General features: G+C 41.5%; 1 protein-coding gene across 1 annotated transcript; it reads left to right on the forward strand.

Annotated features, from left to right (window-relative positions):
* Positions 1 to 241: 241 nt before the first annotated feature.
* Positions 242 to 5,184, forward strand: UCN (urocortin). The gene is made up of 2 exons (XM_033936367.1): positions 242 to 318; positions 4,646 to 5,184. The coding sequence occupies exon 2, from the start codon at positions 4,664 to 4,666 to the stop codon at positions 5,171 to 5,173; it is 510 nt and encodes a 169-aa protein (XP_033792258.1). The 5' UTR covers positions 242 to 318; positions 4,646 to 4,663; the 3' UTR covers positions 5,174 to 5,184.
* The last annotated feature ends 19,635 nt before the right edge of the window (positions 5,185 to 24,819 follow it).

The following is a 24,819-nucleotide window of genomic DNA, read 5'->3' on the forward strand; positions in this document are numbered from 1 at the left end:
CTGACATCATTCTTTTGCAGCTCAATATTTATTTTAATTAGGGAATGGGTGAGCTAAAAACTGTGTGCTAGTATTCTATCCAACCTTTGCCAACTGAGTATAGCTACTTACTCCTCCTTTCTGGAATATATATGATGTTGAGATTTGTTCCTTTCATCTATAATCAGTTCATGTACTTTCACTGACGTCAATTGGAGCTTCCATGGATGTATATAAACATTGATCAAGGAGCCTAATTTTTTCACAAGTGGGACATTTTCCAAAAAGATCGCTGACTGGTCTCGGATCTGGAAGCAGCTCTTTTCAAAGCATCAGGAGGTAAGTGGAATAATGAAACCCGGTAGTTTTGATTAGTGTCTGATAAAGTTTATACTCTGAAAAGTGTGTGAGGAAGAAAGAGTTCAACTAAGATAGTGCCTATGATTTATGATATTTGTGTCTGAACTAACCAGATCCTAAGGCTTTGTTTTAAGGAATCATGCAAAGAATTAAAATTCCTCTTTATATGTATAACTAGAAGTCTCTCCGATCAAAAACTATGCCTTACTTAAACTTGCTTGCCTTCTAATATTAGTGAAGCTTTTAGTTGACAGTTTTTGAATGGGATAAGGGTTTAAAATCTTGTTTTCAATTCACCAGTTACAAAGTCATTATTTTTTTTCCAAGAAACCTGACTGTACTAATCATTTAGTAGTAAAATATGGATTTTTTTAAATTTGTTCACAATTCAGGGGCACATAAGAATTCACTGTTACTTCCAGCTCCTTCACCAGGTAAAGCCGACTACATCTTGCAATAACTTAGGGCTCCTTTTACTAAGGTGCACTAGCGTTTTTAGCGCACACAGGAAATTACCGCACCCTATGCTTCTTGAACTAACGCCAGCTCAATGCTGGCATTAAGGTCCGGCACGTGCGGCAATGTAAAGCGCTATTCCGCGAGTTAAAGCCCTAATGCGGCTTAGTGAAAGGAGCCCTTAGCATTTCTAAAATCAGGTGAACAAATAACAGCTTTAGGATGGCTGGTGAAATCAATGACATAACACCATTAACGGAAATCAGCGTATTCTTCAGACCCATGATGTAGCTTTTATTCTGTAATGAAGGATTTGCAGAGACAAAAATGTGGGCTTGCTTCCTTATAAACATATCACCTGGTGAAGGCTGGTTAGTTGGAGTCTGCACAGCAATGAATAGTTATTACGGCTGTACCAAAGAATGCAAGTTTCATTCTATGAAAGGTCACTGTCTTATTAGAGGAAATGTCTGCTACAGGCACTACTGCACTGCTAATTCTCCCTCCTCTCCCCCCCCCCCCCCACACTTTTACCAAAACTACAAAAAATGGGTTTTAGCGCAGGCCGGCACACTGAATGCTCGGTGCTGCTCCCGACACTCATAACTCTCTGAGCGTTGCTGCTACGGTTTTGTAAAAGGGGGTGGGGGGTGGGGCTCTGTCTTAAATCATTTACTGTACTTTATTTAAGAAGGATTTTAGTGAAATAGTTCCAAATTAAACTGAACCAGAAATGTTTTCAAGGTGCTGAAAGGTAAATGGCAAAAAGTTTTTTTTTTTTTTTTTTTTTTTTTTTTTAAATTACCTGAAAGCAGATTCTTAGCACAGAGCATAAAGCATAAGTTAAGTGGACTGGAGTAACATGGATGCAATTACAATGCAACAAACTGAATCTGTGTTTGCATAAAAAAATTCTTTAATCCACTACAGAAGGAATTGGAAAGAAAATTGCATCTAAACATTGCTCAGATGCGAACCTGGTGTTTGCAGGTTTAACTTCTAGCCCAGTCTTGTTAATGTGGAGGGGAACTTTTTGATATGACATCCAAATCCGAGTTTGGCCATTTTATGGAACATTCAGTAGTGAACATGACAATTTTCAAAACAGAAAAATATCTATCTTTTTGTTTTGAAAATGGTTATTTCTTAGATGTGATTGCCCTCAGTGCATTTATCTTTTTGAACCATTTTTGGAAGAAATAACATTTTCCAAAAGAAAAACCACATAAAATAAGCCATTGGGATATAGGAGGGGCCAGCATTTTTAGTAGACTGGCCACACAAACATTCCAGTAGAGTGGAGGGCACCCTAGGGGGCACTGCAGTGAACATCACATAAAAGCCCAGGTATACATCTCACCAAAGCTCCCTTTTAGTGTATAATAAGCCCTCTAAAACCTACTGGACCCAACTGTAAACCACACCAATAGCCCTTATGCCTACAGCTGGCATCTATATATAGGTACAGTGGGATTTGGGTGGGTATTGGAAGTCTCACATATGCCACCATATGTGTAGTAGATAGAGTGGGATATGGGCTGAGTCCTCATCTCTATGGTTGGCTACACCACCCGCTAGGCTACTCTAGAAACCTACTTGATGCTTTACTAGGACTGAAACTATAATACAGACAGGTATGTACTGTGTCATTCATATCTTTGGGAAGGGGGGTCAGTATGGGGGGGTCATACCTTCATTCCTCCAATGGGCATATGGTCAGTTTGGGCACCTTTTTGGCACTTATTCATTGTTAAAACAGGACTAGCCAGACATGGGGGGAAGGAATTTAACCAAGATGGCTGCTTGAAGTGTTCACAGAGGTGCCATCAAGATTTCCTTTCCTCTTTACCAATGGTGAAGAGGAAATCAAAGACCCGGGTTTCCACTGATGCATCTACAGATGCGACCAGATCGATGGACGCCTTTGTGGAGCTTAGCTCTGGAGCGCAGTGACCGGAGGAAGCTTCAGCTGGAGGAAGCACACAGGCAGAGGTGTGTGTATACTCCTTTGAAGGTATCACCCTATCTCTGGAGGAGCAAAGCCCACTGTCACAGCCTCTGGTGATGGTGGCAACTTTGGATGCTGAACCAGACCGAGGTGTTTTTTTTCCATATCAGCAGGGTAGGACTGGACAGAAGTCCATGGTTGATTTGGAGTAAGATGAGTCAGCGATAAAGCCGGTGGAGGAATTGAAGCAATCTCATGGAGTAGAACAAGCAAAAGTTTCTTTACCAAATGTGGCTCCAGGTACTCAAATTTCCTTGGAAGGTTCCAGAATGGAAGTTTTTCTATTGCAAAGACCGAAAGTCTTTAATTTGGAATTTATTTGGGATGTTATTTCTAATTTGCAACTCTCTCTTGGTAACCAGATACAAATACTTTCCTCCCGCTGTACTTTGGTACTCTCAGAGAACGTAGATAGTAAAAATAGAATATCAGCTTTGGAGAATCTTTGGACTGCGAGACCAGGTTGAATGTTCTGGAAGTTCAAGCTTTGACATGGGTGAAAGATAGTGGGAGTTTACATTTTAAACAAGAGGTTGGAGAATGCTGTCAGAAGGTGCAATCTTAGGATTATAAATTTTCCCAAAGTTTTTTCAGTTACAGTTCAAGATATGTTTAGGAGATATTTAATTGAGATACTGAAGGTTCCAGAGGCCTCATATCCTCCTCTATCAAAAATCTATTATTTGTCTGAGAAGAAAAAGAAACAGAGTCCTAATCAGCAGAATTTGTCTGCAGATAGTTTGGACTTAACTAATTTCCTTGAGAGATCAGATATTGATGCACAGGCTCCTGCTACCCTTTTGGTTCAATTTGCTATTGATTCTGATAGAGAATGGCTGTTTAAATTGTTTTTTAAGCATAGAAATACATTGTTCCTGACATATAAAATAAGAATGTACCCAGATGTGTCTAGGCTAACCAAGAAAAGAAAAAAACAATTTTTGTTATTAAGACCTCAGGTAGTGCGGTTAGGAGCTACTTTTATTCTGAGATATCTTTGCAAATGCGTAGTTGCTCATTTGGAGAACAGATATGTTGGGGTTTTTTTTAGCCACAACAGTTATCTAAATTTGTTTCTGCTAAAGAACACATGACAAGTACTCCATGAGAATTGACTTCAAGAGACTCACTCTGAGGGAACGTTCTAGAACTGCTTCAGGCTTCATCTTTATTTCTGGAAAATATTTTTGTTTTATACGATCTGCCCCTTTTTCAACTCCTTCTCCTTATAGGGCTAACGAATACAGTGTAGGATTGGAATATTGTGCTTGATAGTTAATTTGAAAGAACATGGTTGTTCTAAGTTTATTATTTGTGTTTACCTTGTATAATTTTGTTTGACTTTTTTGTTATTGTCAAATGTAAAATTGCATAAATAAATAATAACCGCCCCCCCAAAAAAAAAAAAACAACAACAACCCAGGACTAGCCCCAAATGTCCAAATTGTGCCTGAATGTTTTCTAAAATGTTTGATTATTGCAGTAAAATGTCCAAATCATAAGCCCACCCTAGTCCCACTGAGACCATGCCTCCAACATGTCCCTTTATAGTTAGATGCATTGCAGACCACCACCACAGAAATCCATCTACAAAATGGGTCTTGAAATTAATGAATTGGAAGGGTTTGGCAAGAAAAACATCCATCTGCCCCTTTATGCCACTTTTTGGATGTTTGTTTGTTATGAAAATGAACACTATAGTGTGCTGTGCTGTAGTACTTACTGAGGAAGGTCCCATTTCCTAGTTTATCTTTGTCCATTATAAAGAATTAGTAACTTTTCAGTGATGCAGCATGTTCTTGTCTCTTTCATGATTTGTTTTTCTTTATATATTTTATTCAGGTAGAGGGGTTACCCAAAATGAAGACAACTCTTTTGGCTTTCCTTGTGGTCTATGTTCTTCTTCTGGCTCATATACCTCCTAGTATCAGTCGCCCAGCAGACAGAAACATCTATGAGGGATCCTATCTAAATCTCAACCGAATGCTAAGCGACAACAATGCTCAAGCCCTTTTGTACTTTTTGAAGGAGAGGTTCCACAGGAATTTGAATGGAAATCCTACAGTTCTGGTGACCCTGAACAGAGCTCTGGCCACAGATCACTTTTATCCTGATCACCAGATCTCGGCCAAGGAGCTGTCCCAGGTCCTGAACATCCTGAAGTCCATCTTCCCAGGGAGAAGCAGTCCTGCTGAGGAAGTTCTCAGTAGTTTGGAAGAGTTTTCTGACCGCTTCAAGCGAGAAGATCCCCCTATTTCTATAGACCTGACATTTCACATTTTGAGACAAATGATTGAAATTGCAAAGAACCAAAGTCAGAAGAAGCAGGCAGAGCAGAATCGCATCATCTTAGATTCAGTGGGGAAATAATGGACAGACTCTTGATAGAAGCAGGATATTCTCACCAGGAAGCTCTATTCACCCACTGCCTCACCTAGAGAAAATTTTAACTACATGATCAATTCAAAGCTAAATGGCAGAATCTGGCTTGAGTGTACAGTTTATTGTTCTTCTGAAGTCATAAACTAATCTGTCTATGTTTGAAATCCTAATCATTTAACTAGAAGTTAAACAATTACAGACCACATTTTTATTTTAATGAAAGCTTTAGTGTCTTTCCTTTCTTATTTTCTTGGAGGGGGGAAATGGAGAGAAGGGAGTTGCCATAGGCCAGGGGTAGGCAATTCCGGTCCTCAAGAGCCACAGGCAGGTCAGGTTTTCAGGATATCCACAATAAATATACATGAGTTAGATTTGCATCTCAAGGAGGCAGTGCATGCAGATCCATCTCATACAAATTCATTGTGGATATCCTGAAAACACTGACCTGCCTGTGGCTCTCGAGGACCAGAATTGCCGACCCCTGCCATAGGCTATGAAAGAAAAACAGGCTGAGGAGGTTTCCAACCTTCTGGTTCTTAATGAAGATTTCAGCACTAACTCCAGAATGTAATTTACTATAAGCTAAAATTTTAAAATGGAATTCTGAATGTACCATGGTATGGTAAAACTTATCACATTACTATAGCTATTTAACTCAATTTGTCCTAACAAATTAAATGGGATGGGGACAAGTTAGCTACCTCCTTATCCTTTCTACCTTCTAATATCTTGTGATATACAGTTGGATTGGCCTTACTGTAAGATATAATCTAAAGTAGTCAGAACATACTCTTCCCTTGCTTCAGTTCCTTAGCTCAGTAGGTGATGTGACAGCAGAGTGAGTGTGTGCCAGCACAGAAAGCAGGGACATGCCAGTGCTTCTTTAATGCATCCTGTCGCTCTTGGCAGCAGATCAACCCATTGGCTATGTTCCAATGGTTAAGCACTTTTGTAAATCAATCTCTTAAGCATTAATCTATTGGAAATGCAACTGACACAATGGGGTTAATTCTATAAAGTAGGTGCTAACATTTACTGTATGTGCTGAATATGTGTGCAAATGATTAGAATACTGGTACTTATGCACATATATGTGCACACACTCAAATAAATGTCAACATTCGAGCCACACACTACTCTATAACATGGTGCCTAAATGCAATAGTTGAAAGGTGAGTGTACACATTGACAGTGTTTGGGCAGAGCATGCTTGGGGCACACAATTCCCCACATGAAATTACAGTATAAATTTAGATACATTTCAGCAATTAGAGGTGAGAAGTTGAATCAGCTCTATGGCTGACTGAGTGCATACAGCTAAATTATAGGTGCATGTTTTATCTGTTATGCTGGTAGTCTATAAAGGAGAATAAGTACCTATTTCCTGTATAGAATAGGCCCCACCTAGTCACCTAAATATAGACACAATGTTATAGAATTGTCTTCCACATGCTGATATTGACTTCTGGAGCTAAGTTGGTGGTTCAGTTACTTTAAATACTTAATTATTTATTTGCAGGGCTGGGAATGAAGATGGGGAAGTATTTGGGGATCACTTCCCTAGCACACATTACTGAATATACTGAGCTGAAAGGTGAAAATGATTTCCTGGCTCAGCCATTTAATAGCTCCAAATTGGTGTCTCCATGATATCCTACTGGGTGTTTTTAAAATCCGAATAGTATATGAGTTAGACTAATCTTTGGACTAAAGAAATTTGACCATGTGACACCCTGCTACCGGCAGCTACATTGGCTGCCGATGGAGGCACGCGTAAAGTTCAAATTTGCCTGTTTCTGCTTTAAAGCATTACACGGACTTGCCCCTAAATACATTACTGACCTTTTCTCCTTCTCAGCCAACAGACACAAGAGAAGTTCACATTCCAACTTCGTTTCCCCCCCAATGAGAGGTTGCAAACTGAAAAAACACCATGAATTCCTTCTCTCACACCAAGCAGCATCATGGGGTAAAGACCTAGAACAATTACTTTCGCCCTCTACTTATGAGGAATTTAGGAAACGTCTAAAAACACACCTGTTCCTAAAACATCTTGACAACTGATCCACTTATCTCTTTCCTCTCAATAGCAACCTACTGTCCTTTTGATCACTTTTCTCCTCAACAATGAATTTCCTGTCTAATTACTTCTCTTTCTTCTTCCCCTGTTGAAGTCAGTCAATTTGTACCTTTGCTTAATCTTTTGTAAACCACATAGAACTTCATGGTATTGCAGTATATAAGCTGTTATTATTATTATTATGAGCTTCCTTTACCTTTCAGTTTTGGTTAAATATACAAATGGATACTGTCTCCAGCTATAGTTTCTGCAGGCTCACTAGATGGCCTTGTTTCTGTAGGAAGACTTTTAGTCAGTCCTGGCTTTTGAGCTTACATGTCAGTGATATATTTCACTATGATATTCATTGTCTCACTTCGGTTTTGAAATCAGCTCTATAGGTAGCATAATGCATCAGGAAAGAGGTTTCCAAAGGCAAAGAATCATGATTAGCAGATAAAGGCCAATGACCAGTCTGCCCATCTGCAGCATCCACTATCTCCTCCTCTCCCTAAGAGATCCCACGTGCCTGTCCCACGCTTTCTTGAATTCAGAGACAGTCTCTGTCTCCACCACTTCTTCCGGGAGACTGTTCCATGCATCTACCACCCTTTCTGTAAAGAAGTATTTCCTTTGATTACTCCCGAGCCTATCGCCTCTTAACTTCATCCTATGCCCTCTCATTGCAGAGTTTCCTTTCAAATGAAAGCAATTATGTCACCGGTCTGCTCTTCCTATATAGCTTTTAAGGGAGGATGCAAATGATAGAATGCTTTCAGACTTCTTCCTATGACCACTGATTGATGTTTTTATGTATTTGGGTTTAGCTCACATTTTTCATTGGTATCCCAAGAAGGTGCATTTTGGTACATTATCTATTTCCCTATCCCCAGTGGAGTTGCAACGTAATTTCCTAACCTATGTTAATGACTTAATATGTGTTAGTACAATTAACATGCATTAATTTGAGTTAAGACTATAAGGGGTAATTTTAGAACATGTCACTTATATGTGAAGGCCAAATAGAAACTTATTTCAAGCCCTCTTTATAAAATGGCCTACCAAATCCACAGAAGTTGCAAGAAAAACAAGAAAGCTGCAGACATTTATTTACGCCTGCTCAGAAGTAGATGTAAAATCATACTTATAGCATGCGTGCATGTCCATATTTTATAAATAACGTGTAAATCATGACTCTGCCCATGCTCCATCCAAACTCTGCTCCCGAGCATGCCTATACCTGAGTTGCATAAACCACATTCTTGTTGCTATGCCTACTTTTTCCACATATAGCATGTTAGGTAATTTTATTAAAGGGCTTTTACAAGTACAAAAGTTAGTAAATAGGCCCCTTGCAGAAAAAAAGGGGCAACTTTATGCACACTAAATGCTAAGACACCCATTATATTCCTATGGGAGTCTTAGCATTCAGTGCACATTAATCGTTAGCATGTGATAAATCAGTTAGCCCGCCTTAATAAAAGGACCCTTAAATTTGTACCTGAAAAAGGCTGGTACAAGAGTAATAGGTGCCCAGGTTAGGTGCCCATGGTGAACCTTCAACTTTGCATCCCCCTCAATGAATTTTCAGTGCTACAGACCATCTCCCCTGAGATTCTAATAAGTAAACTCAACCATCATAATTGTCTCAACACCATTGCCCCCAGAGGAGTCCTCTAAAAATGCATAATTAGACATCATCCCCTGGATTCTATATATGGTGCCCACAGTTGTGTACTGAAATTTGGGCGCATGCTCTTTAAAAAAAAATATATATATATATCTTTATTAATTTTCAAAACTAATACAAAGTGCAAGAATAATAATAATCAACATAAGCACTTAAATTCCATCAATAACAATGCAGAAGAAAACTATCCCTCCCCTCCCATCCAACAATTTAATCAAGAAATAAACCAGAAAGATATCTCCCCCCCACCCACCCACCCCATCCTGGATATGTATAAAAATAAACAAAAAATTTAAACAAAGACAACTATGTTGAAGTAACAAAGGATGTCAACGAGCCCCAAACCAATTTAAATAATTTGCTATGCCCCAACATATCTGCATTCATCTTCTCATATATGTATCCTAAACATAAACTGGTCCATCAAAATGGAAAGTTAAGGCGATCGCAATTTTTCCATTTGTATATCAATCCCTGTCATAATTAGGAAAAGCCTGCCTTTGTAACGATCCATGGGAGGCTTGATATATAGCAATGTTCCACATATAATTGCCTCATACATCAAAGGGATTGTTGATCCCAGTATGAGATTAATCTGTCCCCATATTGACTTCCAAAAGCTGAGTATCTGGGCGCATGCTCTTTATAAAATAGAACTTAGCGCTGAATGTTTTTTGTGCCCAGATTACATTTAACATGGATGGATCAAACATTTCCTAATTGGAAGAAAATAAAGTCTGTTCATGCTAACCTCAGCAGTGACAGAATGCAGTACAGCACCATGAGCATAACCAGTGGACAGTCCATACCCTGTCCCTGCCCATAAGCCTCCCATTCCCCGCCTTGCCACTCCATAACAGGTTCTGCAGTTAGCCCATGAATTAGTATGCACTGCCACGCCAGCATGGTGATGGTTACTGCCCTCATGCTAGTAATGTGACTATTTCACACCTCCCCTTTGATTTATATGTATTTACCTGATGAGTATGTGCACATGCTGATGGTTCTTTTAGTCTGTGTGGCTGACGGGACTTTGCTTTGTTCTGAGTGCAGCTGCAGTCTGCCCCCCATCCCCCTCCCCATACACACACACACACACACAAAAGAAGATGCTGCCCATTTAGCCTATCTAATGGTTAGGCCAGCCCTAACTTAAGGCAATAGACAAGTAATTTCCCAAGTTACAGAGAGCTTCAGCGGGATTTCATTTTCAACCCTGGCTTCACTGCTTCTCAGTACTTGCTCTGACCTGTAGATTTCTCCTCCATTCCTGACCAAAATGAGTGTAATACATCTTTTCTCTTCATTCTCCTTTTTTCCTGTGCAAATACAAAAGTACTGTAGTGGAAAAGGAATAAGACACCTCCAGAAAGATACCAATTTTAGGTAAATTGATCAGTGATCCAAAAGTTACCTTACAGAATCATCACTTCTATAACCTTTGCATTCTACTGTATATTTAACATTAAACAATCAAAATACCTCCGGGAAGTAAATCAGTTTGACGTGAAAAGTCTAAAATAGATATATTTTCATTTTTGCACACGTGGAAGACAATTCTCAAAACTTTGTCTAGTTAAATAATGATTTAGCTGACCTGTCTGAAAATTGTGCTCTCCTACCCAGTTAAAAGTGCACAAGGTCTTCTAATGTGCATACTTTTAGATGGGTTAAAAGGAAGCATCGATGAGGATATTTTAAGTAAATGGCGGAGGAGGTGGCAAGTAAAAGAGTGCACGTTTCCCATTTTCATATGCTATTTTCACCCACTAACAACCTCAACAAACAGAAGGTGGAAAGTATATGGATAGTTTTAGCATATGCACATCACATTAACTAATTTTCAAAGAGAAAATACCTGGATGGTTTCTTATTTATTAAAAACTAGTGTTTAAGCCCTTTACATTAACGGGTGCTAGAGTACATGTCTATTTGTTGTTTTTTTTATTTGTCTCTCTCTCCTTGGATGCTGTCTGTCTGTCATTCTTTCTATCTGTCTTTCCCTGGCCCCCTGTCTATCTTTATTTCTAACTCTATCTTCTTCCCTCAATCCTGCATGTGCCCTTTTTTCTTTCTCTTTCCCACTTCCTTCCAACGTCTGCTCCCCCTGTCCCTCAGACTTCCATTCAGTGTCTATCTCCCTCTCTCTACCCCTTCTATCTTCTGTTCACCCTCTGTCTTGCCCCTTCCATTCACTGCCCTCTCTTCTCTTTCCATCCAGTGTCCGCCCTCTCTCTCTCTCTCTGTTCCATATGGCATCTCCTCTTCCTTTCCCCCTTCCTTTCCCCTTGGTCTGGCATACATTCCTCCTTCCCTCCTTGCCCTGTCATCTCTTCTTCCCTCCAAGCCATTCTCTCCCCCCTCTGCTCCCTTTCCTCCTTGAACTTCATCAGGCAGCAGCAGCAGCATTCACAATTCATTGCTGTTGCCGGCTTCAGGTCTTCCTCTCTGTCGGGTCATCTTCCTGAAACAGAAAGTAGGCAGGACCCGCCAGAGAGGAAGGCCTGAAGCTGGCAACAGCAGCGAATTGTAAACGCTGCTGCTGCCCGAAGAAGCCAGGCCTTGAAAAACCCGAGGCAGACCGCTTCTCTTCCCTCCTAGCCCAACCCCCGCTGACTCGGCTCCCTTACCCTGCGTCGCGGAAGCGTGAAGACTGAACGCCGGCAATTGGGGTGGCGAGGACGCGGCTCAGGAGACTGTGAGGTGTTGGCATGTGGCGGCGCTCCACGAAGCCCTCCTCCCGGCAGCCGCCACCAGCACCAATCGGGACCAAGCTTGCCTGCGCTTCCTCCAGCGGTTGGTGAGTGAGGGCGGGAGGAGGGGAGTGGCTAGAGTGATCCCTGCCTCCGTGTTCTAAAATGGAACACGGCCAGGGATCAGAAATCACAGCGGCAGGGATCACGAAATATCAAGAGCGCATGCGCGCTCTAGGGTTTTATTATATAGGATATTTATTGCTTGAATTATCTGCTGTTCTTGGTGACATATAAATTAATGTACATAGTTTCTCTTTGAAAATGAACTGTAGTAAATGTACCCCATTTGCAGGCTACTTCAAATTGTCTCCCTTATGACTTCCTCTTGCTTCTACTATTGCTTTATTGAACAGGCCCTAGGCATCAAGGAGGAAAAGAGTTAATTCTGTGTGAGGTTGCATTTTGAATTCCTATCCTAATTCATGAAAAGATATGTCCTAAGATTGTTAAGAAAATCAGAAATGGAACATTAATGGCTAAGGAAATAGTTGCTTTTGCCTCTTCATGATGACCTAGATCCACCATATTTGTAACTTAATGGGCTCCTTTTACGAAGGTGCGCTAGGGCTTTTAGCGCACGCACAACATTACCGCACCCTATAGCTCGCGGTAGCTGAAAATCTACCGCCTCATTTAAAGGAGGCGGTAGTGGCTAGCGCGCTCAGGAATTTAATGTCCGCTATTGCGCGCGTTAAGGCCCTAGCGCACCTTTGTAAAAGGAGCCCAGGAACTATCAGAGATACCTTGCATGAGTGAGACTGTGAGCATTAGAAGGTAGAAATCCATAAACTTTCAATGAACCTAGAGTGAAGGCTTGTATTAGGAAAACTACATTTCCCAGAGGTTCCGGGACCAAGAGGACCAATAGGCAGTAATTAGAAACAAATCATAAAAATTGCTGAAGGTTAAACACTTGCAAAAGTCATTTTTACTTCAGACTGTGCGCTTTATCTCAAGTCACACACTCAGCAAGACTACAGGGCCTGTTTACTCAACTGCAGTAAAGTCTTGCTCTTACTGCATTTTAGAAAACTCTTGAAAACATATTTATTTGATACATTTTTATAGGAGACGATTTGCATTTGACAGTTTTTTAAAAATCTGTATTTCCTGAGTCAGTTTCAGCTTATTTGAGTTGTGAACCGCATAGAACTGGAAGGTAACGCGGTATACAAATAAAAGTGTTACACTACGTTACTGCACTTTAAATGCAAAAATGAATATGTGGTAAGTGCAAAGGTTGTGCAGTAACTCTTAGGGCTCCTTTTACTAAGGTGCGCTAGCGTTTATAGCGCACACAGGATTTTAGCGCGCACTAAACCCGCGCTACGCTTCTAGAACTAACGCCAGCTCAATGCTGGCATTAAGGTCTAGCATGCACGGCAATTCAGCATGCGCTGTTCCGTGCGTTAAAGCCCCAATGCACCTTTGTAAAAGGAGCCCTTAGGGTTTGCCCAATATGTTCCCTGTAGTTACTGCACAAAAGTCTTTAGCATGCATTAGGTTCATGCCTATTCTGTTTCCATAACTTACCCAGTCTCCTAATATGGCAAACGGTCATACCAGCGGGGTAACATTTACACGTTTGTGCACTAACAGTACTGTGTATGCCAATTCGTGCATTAACTTAGGGGTGGCCCAAGAGGATATTTCAGGCTTGTATTTCTCAAACTAGAAAATGGAAGCTGTTGAGAAAAGCCAGTTTCAGCCTCACACAGCTGTGCACATGACAATTGTTCTCTCATAAGAGCTACCACCATGCAAGGGTAAATGCTGGTCGCAATTAGCTGCTGCATTCCACAAAAAGGTGCCATGCAACTCAACCCAAGGACAGTTTCCTTAATGATACCAATCATGGTATATTCCCCAGTATCCATGTTTATGTTTATTCTAAAATTTGCTACACCACATTTTCTGTTTTTTTTCTCCAAATCTTTATTCATTTTAAGAACCAACACAAAGTGCAACATATTATCAAACAGTTAACAAAATAGACAACACTCAATTCCATCAATTGATATAATAAGTACAGATCCCTCCCACCCCCACCCACCCTTTCATACAATTTAAAAACGATCAAGAACAATACAAATGATCAAGGTAAACAAATTACACCACGTTTTCTGAAGTCAGATCAATGCGGTTTACAATAACATTAAAAATGGAGTGAAATGGTGTGATGGCCGAGTTGGTCCACTCTTCAAGGTAATATGTAGAAATAAAATAAAAACATAAAGGAAAAATAAAATACCTGGAAAGTAAACCTTCTTCCTCAGATCTGAGGCAGAAGGGTTTATCTTCAAAAACTAATCATAAATTGCATTAAGTTAGTCCAATAAAAAAGGTATTGTGTTTCTTCCTTTATGTTTTTGTTTTATTTCTACGTTACATTAAAAAAGGTACTACAAAATTAATAGGAAAAAATTAAAACAATCATACTTCTAGAAGGCTAGATAACAATCAGAGTGAGAGAAAAGAGAGATTCAAGAGTTTCTCTACTGGTTGTCTTCCAGACTCATGGACACCCCAAAGGCTAGTGACAAAGGATCTGTAGGCAGATAGGTTTGAATCGTCATGTCTTCAATTCAAATGTCACTTAAAGATTTTCTACTTTCTAATATAAGTAGGTAAAGAATTCAACAGTTTTGGTGCATGGAAAAAGATCACCGAGTTTCGATGTCCATCAATAAATCATAAAAGACAAGATGGAGTGTATGGGGCAACCTTTGAGATCAAATAAGCTGGAGAAGCAAAGTAGTAGACCTTAAAATGTCAAACAGAGAATTTTTAACTGAATGCAATATTGAATGGGAAACCAGTGGAGATAATATATAGCACGACTTTATTTCTTTGCACAGTAAAGAAAGTGTGCGACAATATTTTAGAGAGTTTGTGAATGGTGAAGTTGGGATGTTTGTATCCGGCATAAACGGGGTAGTATTAGTCAAGTCATGAGATGATAAAGACCTGAACAAGAATATGTAAGGATGAAAAACTTAGCACATTTCTTATTGAACGAAGGAGACGAGAAACTATAGGGAATTACTTGAGATATTTGATTATGGAACGTGAGTTGCGAATCAAATATGATCCCTAAATAGCAAAATGACTGAAGTGGCTGGACATCTGCATTAAATAAATGAGTTAAAGAGGGTTGAGGATGGGATCCTGTCATCCAACAAACAAGTCTTTTCTGGGTTTAACCTTTTCCTATCGTGTGTCCCGGATGACGGGACATTCCAAAAATGACATAGACAGTGGATAAACAGTCTGTATGAAATAATAAAGAGCTAGGAACACAAAATATTTGAATTTACAGACTAATGACTTATTTACATTATGTTTACAATAGCCGTAAATGATAACGGTGAATAATACAAAACTTTGCTAAACTAATAACGATTGGAACCAGCGTAACGTAAAATTTATTACGATAGGAAAAGGTTAATGTTAGTCTGTTGGTACATGGCCAATCCAGAGGACTTTAGTTTGCCAGCAACTTAAAGCAGCTAGTACTGTATTGATGCACCTATGGATTTCATATTGCAAGGTAATTTGTAATAATAATTTTTTCTTAACAATGTTTTCACACTTAGGGAAAAATGTCCTCACCTCTGCCTCAGGTTCCTGTGATAATGTGGCCGTTTGTCTGCAAAATACAGTAAATGGTGGGGGGCATTTAAAACAACCGAGCAATCTGTTGGCTGATAGCTGCTTGCTGCTTTGTAGTCTAGAATGTTCTGCATAGTTCCTTAGTGAGTTTCTGGCTGAATTTAGGGTTTGGCGTTATACTCTGTTCAGGGACAGTGGCGCGAATGTCAATGTCAGGACAACTGCACAGATCGCTTTCTGGTGAGAATTCTTTTATTTTTCCATACTGGCCAAAGCCACGCCCTATCCTGATCTGTCAAGAAAAAATATAATACAAATGTCAAGTGACTGTAAGTAAAGCATTGTGAACCCTTTTATGTTTAGAACCATTAATAAAAAGAAAAGAAGAAAAAAAACAGAAAAAACACTGTGGCAGCAAAGGAAAAGCTTCTTATTTTCAAATAAAAAAAGCATTCTTATAGATAAAATAAGTGTTGGTTTCCATAGAGTCACTGTTGCAGGGAATTCCAATGTCTGATTGCGGTCTCCAAAGCTTTGTGGAGGCCAATCCACATATGTCCGCTGCAGTGCTTAGGTCTGGTGTTCAGCTAAACCAGTGGTCTCAAACGCAAACCCTTTGCAGGACCACATTTTGGATTTGTAAGTACTTGGAGGGCCGCAGAAAAAATAGTTTATGTCTTTATTAAAGAAATGACAACTTTGCATGAGGTAAGTACCTACAAATCCAAAATGTGGATTATCTGAAATCTGAAATTATCAGAAGCAATTAAGGAAAGATTTATAAACTATAGTTTATAAATCTTTCCTTAACTGCTTCTGATAATTTCAGCTATAAACAGCTGAAAGCAGTGCAACATGCAGAAAGTGAAAAACTATCAAAGTATCAACTGCAAGAGACAAGATTTTGGACCAACTATTTTGAGGCCCTTGGTATTATAAAGAATGATTCATTATGGAAAACGTGTGCCTTAAGTATCTGGTAGTCGCATCCGCAATCGACCTCAGCTCTCACTTCCTCCAGCACCGGACACACGCACAAGCTGCACTGCCTCCAATGGCTACCTTACGTTCTGGAACATTGCCCGCCTCACTGCTGTAACCTCACACAAGCGCTTTCCTGCCTCTGTACGCAATTGTGAGGTGGAGTGGAGAGGACAATCGCGTACAGAGGCAGGAAAGCGCTTGTGTGAGGTTACAGCAGTGAGGCGGGCAATGTTCCAGAACGCGACCGCTGGACACTTAAGGCACAAGAATCATTCTTTATAATACCGAGGGCCTCAAAATAGTACCTGGCGGGCCGCGAGTTTGAGACCACTGAGCTAAACCATGTATTGTAATGATTATGTAGGGATACTTCCAGCTCAATACTCAGCCCCAGTGACAAATGTGTTTAAATACTGTACATATGTACAGTCAGCATCATTACCCAGATAGGCCGTGGCACTGAATATAAGTAGAAAGTGTTTGCTACCAGTAACTTTATGTATAGTGATAATATTCACTCTCTCTATATATATAGTAAAAAAGTTTAATTTAGGACATTTTTTAAAATCAAAGGTTTAAATCAAACAGCTTAACTATATGAATAGCAACTGAATATCGCTGCAATACACATAGGGGCCTTTTACTAAGCTGCTTTAAGCAGTTAGAGTGGGGTTTACTGCAAGTAGACAGCATCACAGGCTTGTGCTACTGTCTAATGTGGTAGCTGCTTAATTCAGTAAAAGATGGGCAAGTGTAGAAGTGGCCAGATGTGACTGGTAGCATAAGGGTCGTTACCATGCACTAGCTGTCAGGAATGACAGTAGCGTAGCCAAACACTGCCATCTCGAGGCAGTATGAGCAGTTGCACTACCAGCATGCTGGTAGCACAATGCTCTCTAAGGGCTGTGTGCTGTAGGCCTCTCACACGCTCTTCCACATCCTTCCCCTCTGATCCCCTCAGTCACATATTCTATCCACCCCCAAAAGCACCCAATCCCTACTCTGTACCCCCAGTCAATATAAATAAACACCCAGCATCTCTGATCACCTCTCCTGCCTTCCTACCAGCTCTGATCAGACCCCATAGCAGTCTGAATACCTCTCTAGCCACCACCCCTTAGCAGACCACATCACCTCACATGGTACTACTGCAGTACTGAGAGACAGCCACTAGTGGTCGTTGGCACCATTTTGGAAGCAGGCACCAACCTAGGTGGCAGCAAAGGGGATCCCTGCTGCATGGGAACCACTTGTCCACCAATGCTGATCCTGGTAAGTCCTGAAAGGGCTACTAAATGATAGAGGGGGAGAGTTGCTGGGTGTACTGCCAGGGGGCAATATTTGCCAGAGGGTGAGTTTAGGGTTCAGGTGGCTCAATTGTTGAGGAGGCAGATGATCTGTTGCTCAGGGGGTATGGGGGGATTCTTAATGTAGATTGGACTGGAGAGGTGATCAGGACTGCTGGATGAAGTTAGACATGTGATTAGGGCTTCAGTGAGGTCTTGAGAGGTGATCCAGGCTGCTGGGGATGGAGCTAGAGAGAACATCAATACTGCCAGGGGGCTTGAGAGGTGATCCCAGCTGCCACGATTGGAGAGGTGATTGGTGCTGGCCAGGAAGGGGGACTGGAAATGTGATCAGGGCTGGAGTGGAGTCTGGAGAGGTGTTTGCTGGAGAATGGAGCTACAGAGATGGTCAGGCTGTCGGGGGGGGGGGGGGGGGAGGGGGCTAAAGAGATGCTTCCAAAATGGCTGATGGTCCCTAAGTATCTCTTGGTACTGCAGTTCTACAATGAGAGTGACTGGTGCTGTTAGGGGTATGGACTGGAAAGGTGTGAGGGCTGCCAAGGGAGTCTGGAGAGGTGATTGGGGGCTGGAGATGTGATCAGGGCTGCACTATCTAAATAATGGCAGGGCATATAAGCGAAATATTTGTCAACAAAATCTACATAGTGCCACTGAAAATCCACAGGGACTTATACATTTCATGGAAGCCACTAAGGGCCCGATTCTATATATGTCACCTAAAAAAATTGGTGCCAACAAATGCAGAGCTAAGAGTGATAACTACAATATTGCAAAAGGTGAAGTGGGGGAAATATAAAGTAGTGCAAAAAAAATGCCAACACTGTCACTCTGAAGATTCAAGCAAGGCCACATTAGCCCTGAAGAAACGGCTTAGTGCCGTGAAATGTTGGCATTTTAACAGACTGCTTTAAACACTCACAGTGGTTTCAGTTGCGAAATATCTCGGTCCTCAATTATTTTAAACCTCAACAGCGAGTTGGAGGTGGCGGTTTGAGCTTGAGCTCTGCCGATAAAACCTGAGGCTTTTTCTTCCATTTGAGCAGACTCTCAGCTACCTTTAAGTGGAGTTTTTTTGCACTACTTGAGCTAAGAGTGATTCCATAAAAGTTTTGCGCACTGTACATAGCGCTGTCTAAGCAGCACTATGCGCCGCTATGCATTTTAACTTTTAGCCACACCCATTTATGCCAGGTTTTCCTTGGCCTAAATGCCTGCGCCTACGTTGTACGCACATAAATCAAAAACCTGCACATGCCTCAAAACCTTCATGATCAGCCCCCTAACCATGCCCACTTTTAGCTATGCGCATTGGGCGCGATGCATAACACTGTGCTATGCGTTGTGTGCTCAATTTCCAGTTAACGTCAAATTATGAGGTCTTAATTGGCAATTATTGGTGCTCTTTAGTCCCAGTATTTAATTAAGTTATGCGCATACATCAGCTAAGCATGCTGGGATGTATGCACATAACTTTAAGCAGCATATCTAGAATTGGGGGGTAAATGCATATGTCCCTTTGATAATTGCTCGTTCATGTGTACTAGAAAAAAATCCAATTAATACTAAGAACATAAGAATATCTTCTTTTTTCTAATACATTAATTTTGTTTTCTATATCCGTAATCAAGTAAAGTTTGCTTGTTTGTAACTTGAAAATTCAATAAATAATAAAGAAAAATAAAAAAAGAACATAAGAATACCCTTACTGGATCAGACCAATGGTCCATCTAGCCCAGTAGCCCGTTTTTGCGGAGGCCAATCCAAGTCACAAGTATCCGGCAAAAACCTAAATAGTAGCAGCGTTCCGTGCCACCGATCCAGGGCAAGCAGTGGCATCCCCCATGTCTGTCTCAAGTCAGGTAGATAAGGGAAAAGTGATGTGAATTTTGCACATGTAACTTTCATTTTTAAAACAAGAAGAAGAATAGGCTGCTCAAGCTTTGAGAACATCTTGTGTCTGTTCACTTTGCTTTCCTGGGTAGTCAGGTAAACACATTTCTTAATGCAGGGCCTGCCTTAGCAATTACCTTTATAGAATTCACCTTTAGCATACAACATTGTTGTGTCTAACTTTAGGTAACCTATAGAAAAATACCCTTTTAAAGTATAGACAAGAAGCCCTGAATATGTATACCCTAAAAGAAAGGAGGGGCAGGGGAGATATGATTCAAATGGTCAAATACTTGAAAGGTATTAACGTAGAACAAAATCTTTTCCAGAGAAAGGAAAATGATAAAACCAGAGGACATAATTTGAGGTTGAGGGGTGGGAGACTCAAGAGCAATGTAAGGAAATTCTTCTATACGGAGAGGGTGGTGGATGCCTGGAATGCGCTCCCGAGAGAGGTGGTGGAGAGGAAAACGGTGACGGAGTTCAAAGAAGCATGGGATGAACACAGAGGATCTAGAATCAGAAAATAATAGTAAATATTGAAGAACTAAGGCCAGTACTGGGCAGACTTGCACAGTCTGTGTCTGTATATGGCCTTTTGGTGGAGGATGAGCTGAGGAGGGCTTCAATGCAGTGGTGTACCAAGGGGGGGGGCTCTCCGCCCCAGGTGCAGGCTTAGGGGGGGTGCACAGCCTGCCCAGTCCCTATTGGGCTCCCACCCTCCCAGCGAGAGCAGAAAACATCCCTCCAGTAGCGTCGGCTGCTTCGAGCCTTTCTCCTCCCTCTGCCGCATCACTGATGACATCATCAGTGACGCTTTACCGGCAGGAGAAAGCCGCGAAGCAGCCGATGCTACTGGAGGGAGGTTTGCTGCTCTCACTGGGAGGGTCAGAAAGGTTCACTTGGGGGAGGAAGATATAGAAGGGTCAGCGGGGGTTCGGCTGGGAGGGGGGAGAAGTGGTCTGCCTCGGTGCTCCAAGGCCTGGCGCCATTACCTTCTTCGGGCAGCAGCAGCTTTTACAATTTGCTGCTGTTGCCGGCTTCAGGCCTTCCTCTCTGCCGGGTCCTGCCTACTTCCTGTTTTCATGAAGACAGGACCCGACAGAGAGAAAGGCCTGAAGCCGGCAACAGCATTGAATTGTGAATGCTGCTGCTGCTGCCCAATGAAGTTCAGGACACCAGGCCTTGGGTGACAGAAGGAGGAAAGGGAGCAGAGGGGGAGAGAATTTGGGAGAGTGTTGCTGTAACCAACTGGAGGGAATGAAAGGAGATGCCAGGGCTTGGAGGGAAGAAGAGATGCCAGGGCATGGAGGGAAGGAGGAAGGTATGCCAGATCAAGGGAAAAGGAAGGAGGAGATGTCAGAGTATGGAGGGGGAGGGAGAGATGGAATAAAAGGAAAGGAGAGTGATGCCGGGAATCAGGGAAGGGATGATGCCAGACCATGAGGTGGGAAGGAAAGAAAGGAGAAGAGAGATGCCAGAGCATAGGGGAGGGGGTGGTGCTCCCTGTGCTTATGTCTCTGACCGTGATTGGCGCCACCCCCCCCTTCCTGGCCCAATTTCTCTCTACCCCGATTTTCTACTCCCTCCCCCTCCCTACCTCCCTTTCCCTTCCCCCCCAAGGCAACGGCCTCAGCCATTTTGTCGCTGCTGCCCCCTATACGGTGGGGCGCTTGTCCTAAACTCATGTTTCCCAACTCCATTACTGTGCCCACTGGGAAAAAAACCCTCTTTCGCAGGGTTATTTTTTTGCTGCTACCTTTCTCCCACCCAACCACCCCATACACACCAACCCCAAGAACCCCAGCATTCTCATAACACAGAAAAAACAATAAACACTACCTCTGAATCCTCACAGATAATAAAGCCCGCCAAAAATCCTAACACTATGTCTCCTCTAAACTCGACCCCTTTTCTCTCCACCTAATCAATCTCTCCCCTTCTCTTACCTTACTCCTCCTCAACTCCTAATTTATTCTTCCAATCACCTATCCAATCTTATTTCCTTTTTCCACAAATACCCATCCTGTCAACCGCCCCCACCCCCTATTTCCCTTACCAAGTTAACCCCATCCATCCTATAATTTTTCCAGGTTCCAGGCTCAGCCAAGTTATTACCCACCCAGTCCAAAAGTGGATGGGTTCCTTTATCTGCATCTACCATCCATTTCATTAAAAGAAATTGACTGATGTTGGAGCTTCATACCTTTATTCTAGAAATTCCTTTCCATTTATTCATGGTGTCTTAGGAGTTCTTTCCCTTAACCATTTCATGCTGACTTCAAGCGTCTTTTACCATGAATGTGGTAGAGGTAGGAAAAAAAACTCTGTTACCACACATAAACTTGCTCTTCTATCCTGCATTTTGGAAATGTTTGCCCAACTCCTGACGCATCCTATGCTGCAACAGCAGGAAATAGTTTGTGCTGTTGCAGATGTGAGTGATGTTTTCAGATGTGTACATGACCTTTTCGGTCAATTGTATAGGATGCCAAAGCAGAAAGGGATTGCAAATTGAACATATTACAAACGCATCTAGGGTCACAGAGGTTCATTTTTGCTATTACATACACATAAATTAATTACCTCAAGGACCAAGTGAGGCTAATAGACTCATGTTTGTTGAGGAGCTAATTTCAATCTCTGCAAAGATCAAAACACCGGGCTGTTTACCCATCACTCAGGAAAGTGATGGAATACAAGGAAGTATGATTAATTTAAAACTCAAGGGATAGTGTTCCAGGTTCCAATCTTATTTTTCATCCAAAGTTCAGATGCTAACAATATTCAGAAGGAAACTAATTTGCAATGATGAAACTGTCCATATTTCTGGACTGACCCCTATAGTTTGACCTCAACACAGCTCCTAGTCTGTGGCTTTTGGGTCCTCAGGTCTGGAGCTCCTGTCTGACAAAAAGCCAGTGAGAAAGTGGTACACCTGAGAAGTCATACAGGGAATCAGGCTTTTAGTGGGAAATTATGTTTACATATTCAGAATGAAAGAAAATGGAAATAAATGAAATGCAAAATTAAATAATTGAATTAAAATGACTAACGGGAGGCAGTTATTGACAATATCCTAATGGGAGATCCATCAGTCTATTGACAACAAGAAACGCTCATCAGTCATTGATTAACTTTTTATTGGTGTTATTAAATTAAATAGTTACATAACCTTAGCCAAAACAACCTCTCAGTCTTCGGTGTCAATCCTTATTCCCCTACTTATATTCAAGGGAAGTTTTTTTGTGGTGTCTCAGAAAAAGGACAAAGTCTGTATTATTTTAAAACAATCAAGTTTGCCAAGCAAAAAGTCCATTCAGATAAAAAAAAAAAAAGAAATAAAGTAATTGGACCAAATCCCTGGACCAGCTTCAATTGGAATATCAAAAAATCTGAATGCCCAGCAACAACATTAACCTCTCGGAATTCATCCAACTTAATTTGAAAAGTATTCACTGAAGTGGTCAGATCTGGCTCCGTCAGCAGCATATTCTGGAACAGAAAGCAGCAATACTATTAAGTTAACTCAAAATAGTAACCTGCCTGCTTCCTAGATCTGTATCTCTAGGTCTCATTCCTAGGTCTCCTTTATTTTTTGTCCTGGTATATTTTAGTGGTTATTTTAAAAGCATCTCCATAGGTAAAACACTGCATATATGTGTATATTAGCTACACATATAAATAGGGATTTTTGAGAACTATTTACCCGTGGAGGTCCATACCTATGTTCCCTCTAAGCCAGGGATCTCAAAGTGCCTCCTTGAGGGCCGCAATCCAGTCGGGTTTTCAGGATTTCCCCAATGAATATGCATTGAAAGCAATGCATGCACACAGATCTCATGCATATTCATTGGGGAAATCCTGAAAACCCGACTGGATTGCGGCCCTCAAGGAGGGACTTTGAGACCCCTGCTCTAAGCGGAGCACGCGAGCAATCGCTCATACATTTCATATGGTCATTACATGGTCACTTACAAAAATACTGACCCAACCCAACTTTCAAACAAAACTAAACTATAAACAATTAATCAAATTAAATCAATTGCCATACATGTGATGGTTTGTTTGTGCTATATCCAGAAATGCATTGCTAATATTGGGATCAAAATTGGGGGGGGGGGGGTTTAGAACTTGTTGCTCACACAAAGAAAAATTTGCACATACCTGGTCATTTCTTAAAGGGAGCTTTGGTCCACACCATGCAGAGCTTTCAAGGGGACATGGTTTGGGTGGATCCAAAATATTGAGGTGCATTCCCAGTTCTATGAAAACCCAAAACATTCCAACTTTACATGAGGCATGCACAAGTATCGGCTTGAACGGGTGGCTGCAAAGGCCAATGGAATCCTCCTCCTACTCACCCTCCTTACTGGTAACCAGTTAAAAGGTTGGAAACAAAGAGCTATGCCAAAAATTGCTATTTGCACATGCAGCTAATGTATGCTGTACATGTAAGTGCTGCTATTTCTATCAAAACTAATCCAGTTAATATCCAAAGCCATTTGTTTTGCTAATGGTTGTCATTATATGGATGGATGTCTTATTTGGAACTATTCACATATATTCTACAGCAGTGTTCTTTAACCTTTTTACACCTATGGCCCGGCAGAAATAAAAGAATTATTTTGTGGACCGGCGGTTAAAGAACACTGGGCTAAGTCGTGGGCCAGACCCCACCCATCTCTACCCCAGATCCCGCTCCCATAATAGTACTAATTGTAACACTATTTTTTCCATTCATTTTTCACAGATACACAATATAATCTTTTTAACAACACATAATGGTTAACCACAAAATTAAACTACAGAAAGCACACTGACAGCAGATGTAAATTCTTAAAATTGACATAATTCAATCACTAAATTCAAAAATAAAATTATTCCCCCTACCTTTGTTGTCTCCCTCCCTCCATGCTATGCCTTACCTTCTGGCCTGCTCCCGCCTGGCCATTTTATGCCACCCCCGGTATTATCTTCAGGCCAGCTCCCTCTTCCTCACTGATGCCGTGCACAAAGCTGCGGGCAGCGGCTCCTTGTGCATCCCGTGCCTCATCTGGGAGCCTTCCCTCTGATGTTGCGACGTCAGAGAGAAGGCTTCCGGTTCAGGCGCAGGATGCCCATAGGAGCCACTGCTCGTGGCTTTGTGCATTGAATCAGTGAGGAAGAGGAAGCTGGCTCGAAGATAACGCTGCATCGATCACACTGTGGATCGGCGGTTGAAGAATACTGTTTTGGGCCTGATACATGTGCTGGCCCTGTGGAGCGGCAGGAAATTTCTGTGGACCGGCACTGGTCCATGGACCGGTGGTTGAAGAACACTGTTCTACAGCACT

This window comes from Geotrypetes seraphini, chromosome 3, assembly GCF_902459505.1.
Source record: "Geotrypetes seraphini chromosome 3, aGeoSer1.1, whole genome shotgun sequence".
Classification (NCBI taxonomy): Eukaryota; Metazoa; Chordata; class Amphibia; order Gymnophiona; family Dermophiidae; genus Geotrypetes; species Geotrypetes seraphini.

Bases quoted from the DNA above. Each gene is read 5' to 3' on its own strand.
- UCN (XM_033936367.1), top strand. From the start codon at position 4,664: ATGAAGACAACTCTTTTGGCTTTCCTTGTGGTCTATGTTCTTCTTCTG.